This window comes from Schistocerca americana, chromosome 1, assembly GCF_021461395.2.
Source record: "Schistocerca americana isolate TAMUIC-IGC-003095 chromosome 1, iqSchAmer2.1, whole genome shotgun sequence".
NCBI classification, from domain to species: domain Eukaryota; kingdom Metazoa; phylum Arthropoda; class Insecta; order Orthoptera; family Acrididae; genus Schistocerca; species Schistocerca americana.
Window position 1 is genome coordinate 1,067,120,560 of NC_060119.1, and position 23,207 is coordinate 1,067,143,766.

General features: G+C 43.6%; 1 protein-coding gene across 1 annotated transcript in view; it reads left to right on the forward strand.

The window, feature by feature from the left end:
* The window catches only part of LOC124549794 (guanylate cyclase 32E), an 828,442-nt gene that overhangs the window by 717,681 nt on the left and 87,554 nt on the right, over positions 1-23,207 (forward strand). Inside the window, exons 17-18 of the mRNA XM_047125268.1 lie at positions 4,587-4,721; positions 11,769-11,881. Of these exons, the coding sequence (XP_046981224.1) occupies positions 4,587-4,721; positions 11,769-11,881 (248 nt within the window). The remainder of the gene's footprint in view (positions 1-4,586; positions 4,722-11,768; positions 11,882-23,207) is intronic.

Consider the following 23,207-nt stretch of genomic DNA (forward strand, 5'->3'; position numbering starts at 1 on the left):
ATGCATTTAATGTAGATTCAGTGGAATGTACCACAGAAGATTTGCTGGAACCGACCATCACAATAAATGCTGTACAATAACGATCTTGGCTTTCTGAAGTTATACTTCTGTTTCTACGAAATAGAGATGACATAAAATGCAGACTGGCAACAGAGTGAAAATTGTGTTTCTCAAAACAGAAATTTGTTATCATATAAATTTGAGTATTATGATTTTTTTTTCTAAAGCTATTTATCTGGATTGTAGACTTACGAGTGAAAGGAATGTGGAAGATAAATAGTTCAGACAGGAAGAGAACCGAAGCTTTCGAAATGTGGTGCTACAGAAGAATACTGAACATTAAATGTGCAAGCTACATAGGAAATGAAGGGCTACCGAATGGAATTGGGGAGAAAAGAAAATTGTGGCACAACAGACTAAATGAAGGGAGCAGGGGATCGAGTATAGGATCACAATCTGGGACATCAGTCAATTTTAATTTGACAACTGTGTGTGTGTGTTGTGTGTGTGTGTGTGTGTGTGTGTGTGTGTGTGTGTGTGTGTCGAGGGTTGGAAGCTGGAACAGTAGAGGGGGACCAAGGCTGGGCTACGATAAGCAGCTTCAACAGGACGTAGGTTGCAGTAGTTCTTCAGAGAAGAAGAAAAAACGGAAAATTAGGGGTTAACGCCCCGTCGATATCGAGTTCACTAGAGGCGGAGAACACGCACGAAATATTATAAGGATGGTGAAGAATATTAGCAGTGCAGTTTCCAAGAAACTCTCGGGGCATTTGCCTGAAGCGATTAAGGAAATCACGAATAACCTAAATCTGGATGGTCCGTCGCGTATTTTAACCATCGTCCGCCCAAATGCGAGTCAGTGTGCCTATAATACTTCACAACTCATACTGATAAGCCACTTCAAAATGTTTCATTTGTGTGTATTTAGTTATCATCATATTATTTGCTTTTGTCTTAAACAGTGACCTCGTGTAGTGATCATGGATACGTGTAGATGAATGTATATCACCTGAAGATGGACACAAGGCCGAAATCGGTCGTATGTAAAATAAAAATCACCTTCTGTTGTGACTAATAGCGTTTATTATTCTACACGCTGCATTTAAATGATAGGTACAGATAGCTGGAATGGGGAGGGGGAGTAGTACTTTAGTGGCTTGGGAGAAATTATTGACTCTTACAGAGTTTAATTTTTGGTCCACTCTTTTTCTTTAATGCGAATTACCTTCCAGTCTACATACATAAAGCAGAGGTAGTGTATTTTTCAAACGATAAACATTTTTTTGAAAAGTCATATTTCAGACTAGCAGTTCCAATCAACTGGTCGTTAACAGGAAGTGGCCTACCATAAAATTATTTTCGACTGTCCATTTCTGTTTTGAAATATGAATTTTTTCAAATATTGTTAAACTTTTTTCCTAAGCCCGGTAGCGGCCACGCTGCGGAACAAATTAACGCCATCTACAGCAAACAAAAAACAAAACAAAAAAATACTAATGAGCGTGGGAACTAGATCGATGCAACCTGAAACACAACACCCCAACAACGTTTTCACCACCGCACAGTTGTTATGCTACACAGTAAAAATTGCATCACAGTTCGTATTTGCTTGAAGGACTCTGTCCTGAAATCAAGCTCCCAATCCTTTATTTCTGTATCAAGGAGAATAATGTCCTTAAAAGCAAAACTTAATTTAATCCGTTCATCCAGTATAATGTTTAGCTTATCAGCAAGTCAAGCTTTTGTTCTCATGTTTATGAAGTATCTTTCTATGATGTGACACAGCATTATATGCATTTAATGTAGATTCAGTGGAATGTACCACAGAAGATTTGCTGGAACCGACCATCACAATAAATGCTGTACAATAACGATCTTGGCTTTCTGAAGTTATACTTCTGTTTCTACGAAATAGAGATGACATAAAATGCAGACTGGCAACAGAGTGAAAATTGTGTTTCTCAAAACAGAAATTTGTTATCATATAAATTTGAGTATTATGATTTTTTTTCTAAAGCTATTTATCTGGATTGTAGACTTACGAGTGAAAGGAATGTGGAAGATAAATAGTTCAGACAGGAAGAGAACCGAAGCTTTCGAAATGTGGTGCTACAGAAGAATACTGAACATTAAATGTGCAAGCTACATAGGAAATGAAGGGCTACCGAATGGAATTGGGGAGAAAAGAAAATTGTGGCACAACAGACTAAATGAAGGGAGCAGGGGATCGAGTATAGGATCACAATCTGGGACATCAGTCAATTTTAATTTGACAACTGTGTGTGTGTGTTGTGTGTGTGTGTGTGTGTGTGTGTGTGTGTGTGTGTGTGTGTCGAGGGTTGGAAGCTGGAACAGTAGAGGGGGACCAAGGCTGGGCTACGATAAGCAGCTTCAACAGGACGTAGGTTGCAGTAGTTCTTCAGAGAAGAAGAAAAAACGGAAAATTAGGGGTTAACGCCCCGTCGATATCGAGTTCACTAGAGGCGGAGAACACGCACGAAATATTATAAGGATGGTGCAGAATATTAGCAGTGCAGTTTCCAAGAAACTCTCGGGGCATTTGCCTGAAGCGATTAAGGAAATCACGAATAACCTAAATCTGGATGGTCCGTCGCGTATTTTAACCATCGTCCGCCCAAATGCGAGTCAGTGTGCCTATAATACTTCACAACTCATACTGATAAGCCACTTCAAAATGTTTCATTTGTGTGTATTTAGTTATCATCATATTATTTGTTTTTGTCTTAAACAGTGACCTCGTGTAGTGATCATGGATACGTGTAGATGAATGTATATCACCTGAAGATGGACACAAGGCCGAAATCGGTCGTATGTAAAATAAAAATCACCTTCTGTTGTGACTAATAGCGTTTATTATTCCACACGCTGCATTTAAATGATAGGTACAGATAGCTGGAATGGGGAGGGGGAGTAGTACTTTAGTGGCTTGGGAGAAATTATTGACTCTTACAGAGTTTAATTTTTGGTCCACTCTTTTTCTTTAATGCGAATTACCTTCCAGTCTACATACATAAAGCAGAGGTAGTGTATTTTTCAAACGATAAACAGTTTTTTGAAAAGTCATATTTCAGACTAGCAGTTCCAATCAACTGGTCGTTAACAGGAAGTGGCCTACCATAAAATTATTTTCGACTGTCCATTTCTGTTTTGAAATATGAATTTTTTCAAATATTGTTAAACTTTTTTCCTAAGCCCGGTAGCGGCCACGCTGCGGAACAAATTAACGCCATCTACAGCAAACAAAAAACAAAACAAAAAAATACTAATGAGCGTGGGAACTAGATCGATGCAACCTGAAACACAACACCCCAACAACGTTTTCACCACCGCACAGTTGTTATGCTACACAGTAAAAATTGCATCACAGTTCGTATTTGCTTGAAGGACTCTGTCCTGAAATCAAGCTCCCAATCCTTTATTTCTGTATCAAGGAGAATAATGTCCTTAAAAGCAAAACTTAATTTAATCCGTTCATCCAGTATAATGTTTAGCTTATCAGCAAGTCAAGCTTTTGTTCTCACGTTTATGAAGTATCGTTCTATGATGTGACACAGCATTATATGCATTTAATGTAGATTCAGTGGAATGTACCACAGAAGATTTGCTGGAACCGACCATCACAATAAATGCTGTACAATAACGATCTTGGCTTTCTGAAGTTATACTTCTGTTTCTACGAAATAGAGATGACATAAAATGCAGACTGGCAACAGAGTGAAAATTGTGTTTCTCAAAACAGAAATTTGTTATCATATAAATTTGAGTATTATGATTTTTTTTCTAAAGCTATTTATCTGGATTGTAGACTTACGAGTGAAAGGAATGTGGAAGATAAATAGTTCAGACAGGAAGAGAACCGAAGCTTTCGAAATGTGGTGCTACAGAAGAATACTGAAGATTAAATGTGCAAGCTACATAGGAAATGAAGGGCTACCGAATGGAATTGGGGAGAAAAGAAAATTGTGGCACAACAGACTAAATGAAGGGAGCAGGGGATCGAGTATAGGATCACAATCTGGGACATCAGTCAATTTTAATTTGACAACTGTGTGTGTGTGTGTGTGTGTGTGTGTGTGTATGTCGAGGGTTGGAAGCTGGAACAGTAGAGGGGGACCAAGGCTGGGCTACGATAAGCAGCTTCAACAGGACGTAGGTTGCAGTAGTTCTTCAGAGAAGAAGAAAAAACGGAAAATTAGGGGTTAACGCCCCGTCGATATCGAGTTCACTAGAGGCGGAGAACACGCACGAAATATTATAAGGATGGTGAAGAATATTAGCAGTGCAGTTTCCAAGAAACTCTCGGGGCATTTGCCTGAAGCGATTAAGGAAATCACGAATAACCTAAATCTGGATGGTCCGTCGCGTATTTTAACCATCGTCCGCCCAAATGCGAGTCAGTGTGCCAGAGATGTAGAGTCTTCTACAGAACAGACTAACTTGGAGACAAGCAGGAAACCAGCCTAAACAATAACAACGACATTTAATGAATTTTGCAATATGTTTCAGCTCCTTTTCACATGCAGTACTAGTTCCTTCGTGACTGGTGGCGCTCTTTACGGTTGCAGGCCGCAGCTGGAAGCGCTGGAGAACACATTCGACTGCGTGCGGGACTGTCTGAAGGAGTGCTGGTCCGAGATGCCAGAGGAGCGCCCGGATTTCAAGGCCATCCGCACCCGCCTACGGCCTCTGCGAAAGGGCATGTGAGTACATCCTCATAATCACTACAGGAAGGACTTGTTCGAATTGGACGGAAATCGGTAGGTGTGATGTGAATTTACAGACAGACAAATGACTGCAATGAAAATCTGAGTGATTTACTCACGAGAAGGAGTTTCACAAACTGAGCCGGTCAATAACACATTAGTCAACCTCTGGCCCGTATGTAAGCACATATTCGGCTTGGCAGTGATTGATAGAGTTGTTGGATATTCTCCTGAGTGGTATAGGGCCAAATTCTGCCCATTTGGGCGTCAGATCGTGAAAACCCTGAAATGGTTGGAGGGCCCTGACTGTAATGCCTCAGGCGTTCGCAACTGAGGAGAGATGTGGTGATCTTGCTGGTCAAGGTAGGGTTTGGTAAGCACGTAGAAAAGCAGTAGAGACTCTAACCTTCTCCGGGCGGGCATTTTCTTGCTGAAATATAAGTTCAGGATGGCTTGCCATGAATAGCAACAATACAGGACGTAGAATATATTGAACGTAGCGCTGTGCTGTACGGGTGCCAAGAATAGCACACGAAGGGGTCACGCTATGAAAAGAAATGGCATCCCAGACCATCACTCCCAAGTGTCAGGTTGGTATCCCACCGTTGACCAGGGTGTCTCCAGAAACGTCTTGGGTCTAGATCGCATTGACTGAGATAGAATTGTCTTCAGTGATGAGTCCCGCTTCGAACTGAGACTCAGTGACCAGTGAAGACCAGTCTGAGGACTCCCTGGACAGCGGGGGGTACAAACCTGACTGTTTCCCGCCATGTAGCCCGCAGCCATGAGTGATGGTCTGGGGTGACATTTCTCATCATAGCACAGCACCCTTACAGCAGAGAGATATGTCCACGATTATCTAAGCCCCGTTTTGTCTGCCTTCGTAGCAAGCTATCCTCGGCTTACATTTCGAAAAAATAATGTCAGCGCGAAAAGGACGAGAGTTTCACCTCCTGTCTTCGTGTCTGGCAAACCCTACCTTAGCCAGCGAGATCGCCGAACCTGTCCCCAGTTGACGATGTCCTCAGGAGGACACCCAACAACTCTGTCACTCAATGGCGTGTCTGTCTTGCATAAGGACCAGAGATGGATTAACGCTTTGTTGGCTTGTTCATCCAGTTTTTTTTCTGAAATTGTAATCAATTGTTTCTCTGTACATTTACAGCCCATACAGCGATTTCCGTCCCATTTGGATAATTCCTTCGTTTTGTGTCGTAGAAGTAGAAGTACACAGTCAACTGTGCGTCATGTTTATTCATATTCAGGCTGGTGCTCATTCTTGCGTTGGTGTTAATTACAAATGAATTTGTTTTTGGATTGGTTCCGTCTTCATCAAACAAACCTTTCTTTTTACCCAATATGTTTTGCTGAAGTGATAGTAACATCAGTTTTTTCCCTACCAAATAATAGGAAAATTGCTATTTACTATCCATACAACCAAAATTTCACCTTTTAAGAAAAATATTTACGAATTTGAAAACAGATAAAATTTTTTTGTATATACCTTCTTAACGTATAATGTTGTTACAAGGACTACCAATAGTTTGCTCTGTAGCTGTTTTTCTTTCACACTTTGTCACATGCAACCATAGCGGACTTAATTTAAAAAATTAACGACTGAAAATATTACAGTATTGTGATTACCATTACTTTATTTTGTGTGAAAGGTTGTGTGTGTGTTTGTGTGTTTGTGTGTGGGTCGTCTGGCAGTTTCTTAAGTGCAGAAGCTGAATTACAAAGAGCTGTTCGTTTATTATTTCTTTTCCTTCTACTATGGCTCTGTGTTTGTTAGTTTTCCTCAATTACTATTTGTGTTGGGGGCTGTTGCTGCATTAAAGTATTTTTATTTTAGTTTCAATGTCTGTTGGTCTATAGTCTATAACCATAAGATTCTCTGCGAATGTAGAATTACAGCTGTTACTTTTTAGTGCTGTTCTTTGTTCTCAGTACCTGGTTTTGAAATTTCTGTTTGTCTGTTCAATACAAATTGAACTGCAGTCACGACATGTTAGATAAGAATGGTTGTCTCCATCTTTCTCTGCATACAATTATCTGTTCTGTAGGCTGTTATCAGTCTTTGCTTTGTGAGTATATTGCCCTCCTGAAGCTGCTTCTCGTTGTAAGTTAGAGTGTACCATTTGCTTGTCGCTATCGGTGCTTCTAGTTCGAGTGCGTCTGTGTTATGTACGTTTGTGTTCTGTCTGTTTATATTTTGTGTGTCTGTGTGTTGGTAATAATGTGTCTCATCCAGTTATGTTTTCATTTTGTGATACAGTTTGTCTGTAACGTTTCTGTCTTATCTATTCTCCACACTTATTTCTTTCATTATATGTAGTTCCTTTTTGTAGCTGTGTTCATTGAGTGGGATTTTATTCATTGTATGCAGCGTGTATTGCAAATTGACTTCTTTGTATCTATTAGGTTGCTTTGAATACGGAAAATTGATGCTAGTTATTGTGTCTGCATATTGTGAGATAAAAGAAACTTAACTTTTTGTCAGTGTCACAGCTTCCACGGACAGAGACAACGAAAATCGTATAAAAACTGACTGGTTGAAACAGAGGTCACCAATGCGAGTCATCTGCGTTGTGGAAATGCCTACTGAAGCCAAACGAAATATATATAGTGAATCACCTAAGACTTGCACTGCAAATATTGAGGAAATGGAAATTGCTCTTGAAGTGCAGTTTTCACAGAATGGATTGGTAGTCAGGGGCTCGTATTGTTAGCTAATACACAGATTGTAATAATACTTAGAAAGTGTATTTTTGTGCAAACATACACTTTCTTAACTTGACGTTAACAGACAAAAAGGGTATTCTGTATAAAAACGAGTGATAAGATCAGTTCTAACTGACAGTTCAGAATGTTGAGCCATGCACAAATCAGACGAACGAAGGCTCCAGGTTACAGTGATAAGCATACGCTGGTATGGAGGAGTAAGAAACTATAACATACGAGACTTGTTTAAGGAAGCAAAGGTAGCGGAAAAGTATCAAGAGAATTACCTACGCTTGTGTGGGCGTGTCATACAGCCTGAACCATACGATAGGAATAATAATGAACATAAAAGAAAAGAAAAGAAAAGAAAAGAAAAGAAAAGAGGCCCTGAACAGCCGTCGAATATTTGCATTAGGACCCTCAAGAACGACCTGAAAACTATTGGACTGCATCATGAAATGACAAAAACATTTTTAGAATGGCGTAACAAGGTTAAAAGGGTCGCCCTCAAGAGACATGGTAAATAGTGCATGGAAAAAAATGGTGCAGCAGGTCCTTCTCAACGTAGACTGCACTACTGAACAAAATTAATTTTAGATTGACAAGAAAACTTTGCTCTCTCGACTACTGAAATATATTTCATTCTTGAAAATCCTGCTAGTTTAATACTTTGTGCCAGACGGGAACTCGAACTCAGAATTAGGCCATTGGTGGCCAAAGATCTTACCCATAGTTAGCCACCCACGATATACACCACGTGATCACAAGTATCCGGACAACACCAAAAACAGACGTTTTTCGTATTTGGTGCATTGTGCTGCCACCTACTGCCATGTACTCCATATCAGCTACCTCAGTAGTCATTACATATTGTGAGAGAGCAGCATGGGGCGCTTCCCGGAACTCACGGACTTCGAACGTGGTAAGGTGATTGGGTTTCACTTGTGTCACACGTCCGTACGCCAGATTTCGACACTCCTAAACATGCCTAGGTCTACTGTTCCCGACGTGATAATGAAGTGGAAACATGAAGGGACACGTACAGCACAAAAGCGCACATGCTGACCTTGTGGCTTGATTGACAGAGACCGCCGACAGTTGAAGAGGGTCGTAATGTGTAATATGCAGACATCTATCTAGATCATCACTTAGGAATTCCAAACTGCATCAGTATACGCTGCAAGTACTATGACAGTTAGGCGAGAAGTTAGAAAAATTTGATTTCATGATCGAGCGGCTGCTCATAAGCCACATATCACGCCGGTAAAGTCCTAACGACCCCTTGCTTGGTTAAGGGGCGTTAACACTGGACGATTCAACAGTAGAAAAAAGTTGTGTGGAGTGACGAATCACGGTACACGATGTGGCGATCCGATGGCAGGATGTGGATATGGCGAATGCTCGGTGAACGTTATCTGCTAGCGTATGTAGTGCCAACAGTAAAATTCGGAGGTGATGGTGTTATGGTGTGGTCGTGTTTTTCATGGAGGGGCTTGCACTCCTTGTTCTTTTGCGTGGCACTATCACAGCGCTGGATTACATTGATGTTTTAAGGACCCTCTTGCTTCCCACTGTTGAAGAACAATTCGGGGATGGCGATTGCATATTTCAACACGATCGATCACCTGTTCATAATGCACGGCTTGTGGCGGAATGGTTACACGACAATAACGTCCCTGTAATGGACTACCCTGCACAGAGTCATTACCTGAATCCTATAAAACATCTTTTGGATGTTTTGGAACGCCGACTTCGTACCAGGCCTCACTGACCGACATCGATACCTCTCCTCAGTGCAGCACTCCGTGCAGAATGGGCTGCCATTCCCCAAGAAACCTTCCAGCACCTGAATGAACGTATGCCTGCGAGAGCGGAAGCTGTGATCAAGGCCAAGGGCGGGCCAACACCATATTGACTTCCAGAATTACCGATGGAGAGCACGACCAACTCGTAAGACATTTTCAGCCTGGTGGCCGGATGATTTTGATCACATACTGTATGACTAGCCCTCGCGTTGCAGTTCTGCCGGCACCACAAGGCCGTGGCTAAACTATTTCTCCTCGATATTCTTTCTTCCAAAAGTGCTAGTTCTGCTGGCTGTGTAAGGAGGCCTGCGAAGTTTGGACAGTAGGAGACAGTAACTGGCTAAACTAAAGATGGGAGAATCGGTCGCGAGTCGTTCGAGAATGACATGGTTCGCACAAGCGTCACCCTAGAAATGCTCGATACCGTATTCGTATCGCGGTCCAACAGTCTGTCTGCCAGTAAGTTTCGAAACAGCGCTACAGAGTGTCTGTGTCCACCTCAATAGGTCAATAACATGTCTGACTGCTACGCAGAGGATCCGCGTTCGATTCCTGGTACTACCATGGACTTTTCATTGGTAGGAGGACTAGAACGGGTTGGAGTCAGCCTGGTGTTGCCAGTTGAGGATCTACTTAAATCAGAAGTGGTGACTCCAAGACCAACACAGCAGGCAGTCTCTGGGAGATAGGTGTGCTGTACCCAAGTCCTTCTATACCGCATCTGAATGACGCCATCGTCAGAGGATGACACGCCGGTCGGTCGGTTCATATTGGCCTGTGTGGGCCAGGACGTGAAGCGTTACATTTCTAGACTTTAGATTCTTGCCTCGGAACGAGTTAGACATTTAACTGAGTGCTGTTAAAATTCAATTTTTTCATGTGTGTGTGAAAGCCACTTCAAAAGTCGTGTGCGTCTGATCTTTACAAACTTCACAGATCTTTCAAAATGAATGTCGTTAAATGTTCTTCAAAACCAATTTAAATAGTTATAGCTCATCTGCATACGGTTTATAATTTTTCTTTTTACGAGGTGCGGCTAGAAAAAACCGGACTGATGCTGGAAAAAACATTTATTTACTATTATTTACAATTTCATGTTATCTCCTTCAATGTACTCTCCTCCTCGGTCTCTACACCGCTCCATACGAATTTTCCACTGTTCATAGCAATGCTGCAGATCATTTTCGGTAAGTCCATACATTACTTCCGTCGCTTTTTCTTTTACTGCTTCAACAGTCTCAAATCTAGTTCCTTTCAAAGCTGACTTGACTTTAGGGAAAAGAAAAAAGTCACAGGGGGCCAAATCAGGTGAGTAGGGTGGATGATCTAAGATGGGAATGTTGTGTTTTGCCAAAAACGTCTTCACTGACAACGCACTGTGAGCTGGGGCATTGTCTTGGTGAAGGATCCATGACTTTTTTCTCCACAAATCGTTCCGTTTCCTCCGTACTCGCTCACGTAGGGTAGCCTGGACGCTAATGTAGTAATGCTGATTCACTGTTTGTACCTCTGGTACCCAATCAATGTGCACAATCCCTTTGATGTCAAAAAAGACAATCATCATTGCCTTGAATTTCGATTTTGACATTCGTGCTTTTTTTTGTCGTGGAGAACCAGGAGTTTTCCAATGCATCGATTGGCGTTTAGTTTCGGGATCGTAAGCAAAAAACCACGATTCATCGCAAGTAATAACATTTTGTGAGAAGCTGGGATCACTTTCAATGTTTTCCAGGATGTCAGAACAAGTCATTCTTCGGCGATCCTTCTGTTCAGTTGTGAGACACTTTGGAACCATTTCTGAACACACTTTGTTCATGTTGAAACTTTCATCAAGAATCTGCCTAACACTTTCCTTGTCAACTCCTGTTAACTCAGATACGGCGATCTTGTCGAACAAGTTTACCGATTTTTTCAATGTTTGCATCAGTTTTTGCTGACAATGGTCTGCCAGTGCGAGTGTCATCACTGGTGTCTTCGCGGCCATCTTTAAATCGTTTAAACCACTCAAACACTTGTGTTCGCGATAAAAAATCATCGCCGTACACTTGTTGTAACATTACAAACGTTTCACTTGCAGATTTTCCTAGTTTGAAACAAAATTTGATGTTAACACGCTGTTCTTTCTGTACACTCAACATTTTCCGACGCACAGACAAAACGTCAACTACTTAAAACAGACGCCACGGGCAGACTGAGCGCAGGAGGCAGATGAAACTCGAGCAGTAGGCGGAGCGAGAGTCACGTGACAGGCCACGCGACTTTCAGCCTTATTGCATTCGTTTTATTGTTTCACCAGTACTAGTCCGGTTTTTTTCTAGCCACACCTCGTATGGTTGTATTCTCCCAGAACTGCTTGTATTAATGTCCTACATTAATTTACCATTACACGTGGATAGACTAGCATTGTAACATCTTTAATTCTTTGTATTGTGAGATATTTTGTTTCAGCGTTACAGTATTCGATAAGTTGTGATACACTTCTTAACCTGTGATTTACTGTTAATTGGTCTTTTTCCAGGAAGCCGAACATATTTGACAACATGATGGCTATGATGGAGAAGTACGCTAACAATCTGGAGGCTCTCGTCGACGAGAGGACAGACCAGCTGGTGGAGGAGAAGAAAAAGACTGGTAGGCACCCAACATCACTGTATAATCGTATGCATAGTTTCAGTAGAGCGTAGTGATATACCTATACCGTGTCAGTCATCGACTGGTGTGTGTAACACTGGTAACTGGATCGCCCTCAGAGTTGTATCGACATACTCATTCCAAGAAGATGAAACCCTTCTCTAGATGGCCTAACGAAAAATGTGTACTGTAATCTTGTTGCTGCCATAGTGCTAGACAGATAGGAGGCGCCAGCTGCTAAATATCTTATTATATTACCTTTTACTATTATTTAATCTCCAACCAGCAGTATGTAAAAACCACTCCGTCTACCATCGGGACCATCTGACCGCCGTGTCATCCTCAGCTGAGGATGAGGGTAGGAAGGGCGCGTGGTCAACACACCACTCTCCCGGTAGTTATGATGGCTTTCTGTGACCGGAGAAGCTGCTATTAGGTCGAGTAGCTCCTCAATTGGCATGATGAGGGTGAGTGCACCCCGAAAAATGCCAACAGCGCATGGCGACATGGACCCATACAAGTTCCGGCCACGCCCGACAACACTTAACTTCGGTGATCTGACGGAAACCGGTGTATCTATCAGTATGTACTAGCTGATAACAAATATACGGGCCCCTGTATATAATGCGGAATTGACACTAGATGCCCCAAGAGGCGGACCGACTACTGTAAAATGAGGCGAGCATTATTGTGTTGCACACTACTGGACATTAAAATTGCTACACCACGAAGATGACGTGCTACAGACGCGAAATTTAACCGACAGGAAGAAGATGCTGTGATATGCAAATGATTAGCTTTTCAGAACATTCACACAAGGTTGGCGTCGGTGGTGACATCTACCACGTGCTGACATGAGGAAAGTATCCAACCGATTTCTCATACACAAACAGCAGCTGACCGGCGTTGCCTGGTGAAACGTTGTTGTGATGCCTCGTGTAAGGAGGAGAAATGCGTAGCATCACGTTTCCGACTTCGATAAAGGTCGGATTGTAGCCTATACCGAGTGCGGTTTATCGTATCGCGACATTGCTGCTCGCGTTGGTCAGGATCCAATCACTGTTAGCAGAATATGGAATCGGTGGGTTCAGGGGGGTAATACGGGACGCCGTGCTGGGTCCCAACAGCCTCGTGTCACTAGCAGTCGAGATGACAGGCATCTTATCCACATGGCTGTAACATATCGTGCAGCCACGTCTCGATCCCTGAGTCAACAGATGGGGACGTTTGCAAGACAACAATCATCTGCACGAACAGTTCGACGACGTTTGCAACAGCATGGACTATCAGCTCGGAGACCATGGCTGCGGTTACCCTAGACGCTGCATCACAGACAGGAGCGCCTGCGATGGTGTACTCAACGACGAATCTGAGTGCACGAATGGCAAAACGTCATTTTTTCGGATGAATCCAGCTTCTGTTTACAGCATCATGATAGTCGCATCCGTGTTTGGAGACATCACGGTGAACGCACATTGGATGCGTGTATTCGTCATCGCCATACTGGCTATCACCCGTCGTAATGGTATGGGGTGCCATTGGTTACGCGTCTCGGTCACCTCTTGTTCGCATAGACGGCACTTTGAACAGTGGACGTTACATTTCAGATGTGTTGCGACCCGTGGCTCTACCCTTCATTCGATCCCTGCGAAACCCTACATTTCAGCAGGATAATGCACGACCGCTTGTTTCAGGTCCTGTACGGGCCTTTATGGATACAGAAAATGTTCGAGTGCTGCCCTGGCCTGCTCATTCTCCAGATCTCTCACCAACTGAAAACGTCTGGTGGTGGCCGAGCAACTGGCTCGTCACAATACGCCAGTCACTACTCTTGATGAACTGTGGTATCGTGTTGGAGCTGCATGGGCAGCTGTATCTGTACACGCCAACCAAGCTCTGTTTGACTCAATGTCCAGGCGTATCAAGGCCGTTATTACGGCCAGAGGTGGTTGTTCTGGGTAATGATTTCTCAGGATCTCTGCACGCAAATTGCGTGAAAATGTAATCACATGTCAGTTCTAGTATAATATATTTGTCCAATGAATACCCGTTTATCATCTGTATTTCTTCTTGGTGTAGCAACATTAATGGCTAGAGTGTACGTCGGTTAATCTGTCAGGTCATCGCAAGGTAGCATCATTTGATGTGGCTGCGCCGCCAGTGAGTAGTTAAACAAAAGTCAAAATTTAAGTTGCGCTTGCCAGTTACGGTGTGCCCACACACTGGGGATGCTACCTTATGATTATCTCGTACATATGATGATACGTTACAGCAACGATTACCATGTAACGTACCAACTTGTACTACGTGAAGTTATTTGTTAACTCATCCATAGAAGATTTACAAAATGTCAGACGTGGAATCTTAACTGAAAAAGAAACCTTTATTGAAAAAAGGAGGAGGAAGAATTTCTACTGTTCGACAACGGCCTCTTAGCCCGGAAGTTTTAATTAATATAAACATCGGCTGTGAAAGCCTACACACTATGAAAAAATTCTAATTTATGCGAATAATAATAGTAGCGTATCAAAAAATTCTTCAGTACTGTTCATTTGTATCACATCACTGTCACTGCCCAAACTACTTTATATACTTGCTTTAAATACAAGCTATAATTGTCGTGAGCGTTAGTTACCTTTGAGAATGGACGTGGTGAGCTGATGTTAGTCAAGAGCACCTTAAAGCGACAAAGACCATATTATCAAAGCCGAGTTTGAATGAGGTCGTATACTATGGCTACAGGGAACTGGTTTTTCCTTCTGCAGTACCACATAGAGACTTTGCAGGAATGTAACCACTGTTCGTGACTTCTGACAGCTTTGGCCATGAGAATGTACGGTCGCAAGAATACAGGGCTGCGAACGGCCACGTGGCACTACAGAGCGGCAAAGGCAATCGTGTTCGGCGTATGGCTCTGGCGCATCACAAAGGCATCTGCAGGAGAAATTCGAGCAGCAGCTGGCACCACAATTACGCAACGAACTGTTGCAAATCGGTTACTTCAAGGATAGCCCCGGGCCAGACGCGTTCACTCCACTCACCCCAAACCACCGCCACTTGCGACTTCATTTGTGGCAAGCGAGGCTCGCTGGAGGGCGTGGTGGAGGTCTGTTACAGTCTCTGACGAACACTAGTTCTGCCACCACGCCAGTGATGCACATGTTGGTTAGGAGGCCGGCCGAGGGTCTGGGGCCAACCTGCCTCTGTACTAGACACACTGGACCTACATCTGGAGATGTAGTTAGGGGTGCGATTCGGTATGACAACACGAGAGTTCTCCTGGTTACCCTACGCACGCTGACTACAAATGTGTAGGTCATTCTGGTGATTCGGCGCGGTGTTTTCCAACAAGAAAACGCCGGCCCGCAAACCACTGTTGTAATTCAACATAGTCTACTGAGTGTCTACATGTTGTCTTGACCTGCCCGATCACCAGATCTGTCTCCTATCGAACACATATGAGACATCATCGAACTATAACTCCAGTCATTCACAATCAGCAGTAACAGTCACCACATTGACTGACCAAGTGCAACAGACGTGGAACTCCATCTCACAAATTGACATCCGGCACCTGTACAACACCATTCACGTACATTTGCATGATTGCATTCAATATGCTGGCGGTTACACCCTATATTAATGTACCAGCATTTCACATTTGCAATGGCGTATCAGGCATTTACATTGAACTGTAGTCTTGGAATGTTAATCACTTGAATATGTTAGCTAGACACCTAAATTTCATAACTCTGCATGAATTATTTTTTGATTTTGGGTACTGCGATTTTTGGAAAAAAAGTGTACAGCACAAATTACAGGACGCATTACTCACATGTAGCTGAAAAAAATTATATTACATGAACATGTGTCTGGAAATACTTTGTTTCCATGTTATAACTCATTTTCTCCAACCCATTAATCATGGGAAACACACATCAATAGAACGCACCAGTATACGACATGCAACTCTTTCTCACAGCAGATGTTCAATATGTCCTCCGTGGGAATTGATACATGCATCAAACCGCCTTCGTGGTGAATCTCGGATGCGATGATCCATCCTCAGAGTATCGCGTATGGCTTCGCAGACTTCCATAATACGGGCACGCAGACTTTGAACATCTTGTACTGTTGTTCCATAATCAAGGGCTTTCAAATGCCCCCACAAATAAAAGCCCAAGGCGTTTGGGGCTGGAGAGCGTGGAGGTCAGGCAACTGGTCCATCTCTACCTATCCATGTGTCACCCAATCTGTTATTTAGAAGCCAACGAACATGAAAGCTAAAATGAGGAGGTGCTCCATTCTGCATGAAGTACATGTTTTATCACACGGCTAAAGGCACGTCTGCTAATAGATCTGGTCAAACATTCTCTGCTAAATTATGATAACTTTGTCCGTTGAGCCTGGCCCTACCAATTACCAGTAATACCGGCCCAAACACTGACATGAAATCTTCGTTGATGGCTTGCTTCAACAAATGCGTGAGGATTGACGTTTACCTACACATGACGATTGTGAAAATTCACATTCTGGGCTCGGTGATACGTCACCTAAACTGTGAACAACACTATTGCACAAAAATTTGGGTTACTTCCAAGAATGATTGCCTATCGAAGTCCAAACGATACATATCGAACATGCGTTCGTAAATCGTTCAAGCTATTCTGGTGGTGGGCGTTATGAGTATGTTTACGGTGGTCACTACAGCAACGAGACTGGAAGAGCGCTACAAAAATACTTGTAATTGCAAAGGAGACGACTTACCTTCCTCGTCGTCGGTGTTGTCGTCATGTTAAAGTCCATTATGGTGGTCTGGAAGGATAGTTTGGAAGAGTCGGACCACGTATTATTCCTGATACTGGTTCGTTTTCCGCACTGTCCGCAATGAAATTGTAACGGTGTTTTAATATCGAAACTCTTCTTACGAAGTTTTACGCACTTCGCACCACCACAGTCTAAACAGTCCCTTCTTTTCCTCGTCCGGTAGTACTCCATATTTGTGACAAAAAGTCAAACAATTTTCTACGCTGGATAAACATGGGATTAGATTTTTCCATGTGAGGGAATCAGCCGAAGAAACGTCATCAATGTCTTCAAACGTTTTCTGTGGGGCACCTTCGTCGTCGAATCTCTCGTAGTACGAATGCCGAGCGCGAGCGTGACTGCCGTCAGCTAAACCATACATCAAATGGGCATCTGCCGTCTCTGCATTTGTGTACGCCGCCACTGCACGAGCGAAGTCTGTGATTAACTCTACGTAGTAGCCAGTATGTTTGTAAGGGTCGTGGTGATTGCTGGAACAGTTGATGTTACCCGTAAACAAGTAATGATGTACAGCGCATGGCAACAGGGACATGTAAGACAAAACACTGGCGGTGCACAATTCAACCAGACGATACCAAGAGTGCATGTTCGCCATGGTTGTAACGCTATCTTCTTGTGTGTTTTCGATGATAAATGAGTTGAAGAAATTGAGCTGTAACGTGGAAACCAGGTGTTTCCGAACCCTCGTTCACATAACATAATTTCTTCGTCTACGTGTGAGGAATGTGTCCTGGAGGGTTTCCATAATTAAAGTTCCAGTTTCAAAATGCTGTAGAAAGAGGACCATTGCTCAGAACGACGTAAAATTTGAACTGCATATTGTTGACGCAGGGGGAAATGCCATAGAAGAAGAAAAAAATGAAGAAAATTTTTCGTGGCCCATATTCTTCAGTTCTACGTATTTACATGTCCTTGGAGATGTAAATAGGCTTCGTCTGTACAAAGAATGCTGTATACCATTCATTCTCTACTTGCATGCGACCGAGAAATTCCAGAGCGAACGTTTGTCTCGTTGGCAGGTTGTAAGGTGCCAGGACATGGGCAGAGACTGGCAAGGGCATCAGATCATGACCCTATTGAATTATGGTAAATATGAGGCACTTTCGAGCAGTACTCCATGCATGTCTGCAGGATTCAGCCACTAACTTAAAGCGTTGGTGAAAAGCGTCGGAAGTTGAGAATTGGGGAATGTAAAGTCTGCAGATGGCCGTAGCCGCCGTGGGCGGCAAGTAGAGGTCACCGGAAACTCGGGACAATACGGCGCTTTGGGGGTAGCCCGGCAGGGAATTTCGTTTGCCTAGGGGAATTATAACCTACTCGATCATTGGGTGGATATCAGTGGAGGGATTTCGGCGATGATGGAGCGTTCGACATTGGCCGAAACTGAGTATTCTTCCGCCGCGTTTTCGTACGCGTGGGAGACGAGAGAATTGTGGAGGGACTTCGCCTCCAGCCATCGAGTGGTACGGACTTGGAGACGGCGTCTTAGCCATCGTCTTTGAAGGGGGATATACGGTCTGTATCGCAGCATTGCACCAACGCGTGTTCCGTGCAGATTTCTGCGGTTAGAGCTCTTTGTGTGCTCAGAAGCGAGGTTTTCACCAACGCCCAACCACTTCCAACAACTTACCTAATATTCTCGATCTAGAAGTTATCCTTGCGAGGTGCTGAGTATTTATCAACGCAGCTGCCGGTAATAGGGGCGCGTAATTGCAAATTGTTAATGTGCCATTCTCAGGAGTGGGTGGGTGGACAAAGAGATTCAATTTTTTTTTTCTAAATTTTGTCAGTTATGGGGAATATCAAAATAAAATGCCAATATTACGATTGAATTATCAACTTCATTGTAGCTAGCATTTACCCTGTCCCAGTAAGCTTTACATGTACTCTAGTCACTGCACAGCTTGCCGAAACGGGAGGGAAAGAAGGTTTGCAGTATTCTATGTCAGCGACGGACTGACAAGCTTACAAGGTCAGCAGGAAGAAACTCTTGAACATGGGTGATTTTGTTTGAATAACAGTGCACTACGTTTCGTAGGATTTTATGCACCGTTCTCGCAGGCATGTCAAACGTTCTGGCAATTCCCCGTGCAGTGCATATTTGCACACCACCGCTCGACCCTTCCAGCAAAGCTGTGGCCGCACCTTTGACAGATGTCAAGATGTCGGATCAACTGATTTCCTCCCTTTGCCACATTAGTCTTCAAAAGAACCTGTCTTTTCGAATTTCGAAGTAATTTCCTCCAAACCCTTAGCAGACATCCAACCAAGAACCTATTTTCATACATTTGAGTGACCCAGTTCTTCTGCAGGACTCCCGGCGCACAGTCACAGTCCTTCGCAGAGACTGTCATGTTGTGCGTCTCGGACGCAAACTGAGGACAGCGGTGTGTCACACGTCTGATGGTGTGCATATTCTGAAGCTACTACTCAGATTTTCGTAAGGTTTTTTGTGTCCCATGACGTTCCCTCCTTGTGTCATTAATATGCTGTTGAAAACTGAATTATTTTCTAAGCAATCTACATCTACATGGATACTCTGCAAATCACATTTAAATGCCTGGCAGAGGGTTCATCGAACCGCCTTCACAATTCTCTATTATTCCAATCTCATATAGCGCTCGGAAAGAATGGACACCTATATCTTTCCGTACGAGCTCTGATTTCCCTTATTTTATCGTGGTGATCGTTTCTCCCTATGTAGGTCGGCGCCAACAAAATATTTTCGCATTCGGAGGAGAAAGTTGGTGATTGGAATTTCGTTAGAAGATTCCGAGGCAACGAAAAACGCCTTTCTCTTAATGATTTGCAGCCCAAATCCTGTATCATTCCTGTGACACTCTCTCCAATATTTCGCGATAATACAAAAAGTGCTGCCTTTCTTTGAACTTTTTCGACGTACTCCGTCAGTCCTATCCGGTAAGGATCCCACACCGCGCAGCAGTATTCTAAAAGAGGACGGACAAGACTAGTGTAGGCAGTCTCCTTAGTAGGTCTGTTACATTTTCTAAGTGTCCTGCCAATAAAACGCAGTCTTTGGTTAGCCTTCCCCACAACATTTTCTATGTATTCTTTCCAGCTTAAGTTGTTCGTAATTGTAATACCTACTCATTTAGTTGAATTTACGGCTTTTAGATTAGACTGATTTATCGTGTAACCGAAGTTTAACGAGTTCCTTTTAGCACTCATATGGATGACCTCACTCTTTCTACAGCCTTTGGAACTGGACACCCTATGTGTATATGGAACTTTAATCATGGAAACATTACTTCCTGAAGCGTTTCGTTACCCATTGTATTCCGGGCCCCCCACGCAGTTCGTGCGTGACTCAGGCTGAGTCGGAAATTTTACTATTATTTCTCAGTGGACTTGGAGTAACGGACAGTTTTCGTTAGTCACTTGTCAATTTTACCACATCTTTGTGTCACCTCAGCAGTTTCCGTATTCCTCAGTTTTTTCATTATCTGTGGAGCAAGTCTTTAGTGACACAGAATACGGAACATCTTCTGTCACTCGCCGCCAAGTTTTCTTTCCCCGCATGTAAATCGTGTCCGACTCTGCGAAGTCGGCAGAACTTGTAGTCCTGCAATTCCTTCTCTGCACACTCTACGGTTTCTACTGTGCGGCAGATCACCACTCTTTGTTTACCACAACGTTAAACTGGATCAGAAATAAGCTCCGTATGTTACCTTTTGTATTGTATTGTATGTTAACCGGAGGCCTAGAAACGACGGAGAGGCTCCGTCCCCGCCGCAGCCGCAGTGGTCCACAACCCCACGACGTCTACCGCAGTCCACATCATCCCTCCGCCGCCCCACACCGAACCACTCTCTCGGGGTTATTGTGCGCTTCGGCTCCCGGTGGAGCCCCCACCCCCTCACGACAGACGATTGTAACCCCTATGTTTGCGTGGTGTACGCGTACTTGGAGAACTTGTTTTCACAGCAATCGCAGACATTATGTAGCTGAGGCGGAATAAGGGCAACCATCCCGCATTCGCCGAGACAGATGGAAAACTGCCTAAAAACCATCCACAGACTGGCCGGCTCACCGGAACTCGACACAAGTCCGCCGGGCTGATTCGTGCTGGGGCCCAGGCGCTCCTTCCCACTCCCGAAAGCCGAGCTCAAGACCGCTCGGCTAACCAGGCGGATATGTTACCTTACTCCCAGGCGAGTCGAATCCCACGAGAAAAACAGGCCGTGGTCTATATGTCATACATAGCACGTGACGTTGGAGGTCTCACGATTCCCAAGAACTGTGTCCTGCGGGGAGCGAGTAACTATTTCCGACGAATTTAGCAATTATTGACTGTCCGTTTAAATGCATGTAAGCATTGCGAAGACATTTAGTGGGTACGTTTTCAATTACGTATTGATTTACAGTGAGCCCATCTCGGAGCCGATCGTTCGCGAAATGTGGCAGACAAGCCTGCTAGTGTGAAATCTCAAGTTCGTTACAGGACCTGTATATCTCATTGGCCCCGCAAGCGGGTCCTGTGACGTCATTTTCCAACTCATCGCATCACACTTATCACCTGTTGTCGGGTACAAGGGGACTCGACTCGCCCAGAAAAGACAGCGAGTGCACGAGTTCGCATGTACAAGCGCTGCCGCACGGCATTCCCCCTACGTACGCAACCGTTCTGAAAGATATTGCCGCTTTCAAACTGTAAATCACTATTCATTTATTTCACACAATCATGATTTCGTCTTTATAGCCATTCTCAGGCGCAAGTTGGAACGCCGCAAAATGTGCGACCATCCTAAATGATAGAAGCAAGTTGTATACCAATGTATCGACTGATCGATTACCTGTGCGTGTCGTTCTGTATATATATATATATATATATATATATATATATATATATATATATATATAACTTTTTCGAAGACTGCTGTAAATTAACTTTACTACATAATATGTATTCAGAGACTATCTAACAATTACACTGATACAGCCGAGCGGTTCTAGGCGCTTCAGTCTGGAGCCGCGCGACAGCTACGATGGCAGGTTCGAACCCTGCCTCTGGCATGGATGTGTTGATGTCCTTAGGTTAGTTAGGTTTAAGTAGTTCTCAGTTCCAGGGGAATGATGACCTCAGATGTTAACTCCCGTAGTGCTAAGAACCATTTGAACCATTGTGAACACTGATATATACTCACTTTCGAGGCGTTACTGTGTCTGTAACGACAATACCATAAAGCGTGACATGAGGATGAAGTGCAATCTGTAAATAGTCATTAATAATTAAAATAGATCACAGAAATTAATCATAAGCTATACAACTCGCTCTTACCCCCTAAACACAAGCAGCAAAGATCAAATGAATACAGAAAAATCGTGCTTTTATGTCGGAACGATATAACAGTGACGATGCTCTGTGGCCAGTGTTTGTTTCAAGCAACACTTACGTTTTCTCGTGGTGGATGTGCAATAAACACGGTTGCAACAATTTTGGTTTTTCGTATGAAAGGTAGAGAACAGCGTGGAACGGACATAACTCCTCTTCAAATCAGACACATTTGCAGTTGTGTACTTTGCATCAATTAATTTTCGTCTTACACCCTTCACAATGTCACAAAACACAGCTTCGTTCAAGGCCATCTGATCCCGACAATCGGTTATTTCGCCTCACCAACGCCATATCACAGCAGCAGTATCTGGACTCATCTTGCTAGACACTGGACTCGCATTCGGGAGGACGACGGTTCAATCCCGCGTCCGGCCCTCCTGATTTAGGTTTTCCGTGATTTCCCTAAATCGCTCCAGGCAAATGCTGGGATGGTTCCTTTCAAAGGGCACGGCCGACTTCCTTCCCCGTCCTTCCCTAGTCCGATGAGACCGATGACCTCGCTGTCTGGTCTCCTTCCCCAAAAACAACCAACCAACTCATCTTGCGTACTAACATTAAGTTACGATTAGCCGTACACTCCTGCTTCAGTAGGAGACAATGAGTCTACGACGAGTATCAAGCGATTGCAGCGCCACAGCTGTCAGGCTCGTCATACTCGCGTAACTACAGTGGGATTGAAGGAAGCCAGGTAGCCCTGATGTAACGGTGGTGCCTTGATTTGTGAAGTACGCAACCCGACACATTACATGCGTACTCGCTCCGTTTCTGATCCCCACGGAGTATCACATACGTTTTCCCAGTCGCCGTGTTTTCTTTCTCCGCATGTAATTAGTCTCGGACGGAGCGGACAGTGCAATTGCAGAAGCAACGAAAAAAGTACGCGAAATTTAAAAGAACCCAAAATCCCCAAGATCGGCGAAGTTTTACGCGAACTCGAAATTTAGCGCCAACTTCATTGTGAGATGCTTTTAATAGTTTCCACAACGAGATTCTGTCTCGAAATCTGACAGAAAACCCAAAGAGACTCTGATCGTGTGTAAAGTAAACCATTGCCAAGACGTAGTCAATACCTTGACTGTGCGATAACAATGGTTATGTTATTGATGACAGCGCCACTAAAGCACAGTTACTAAAAACGGTTTT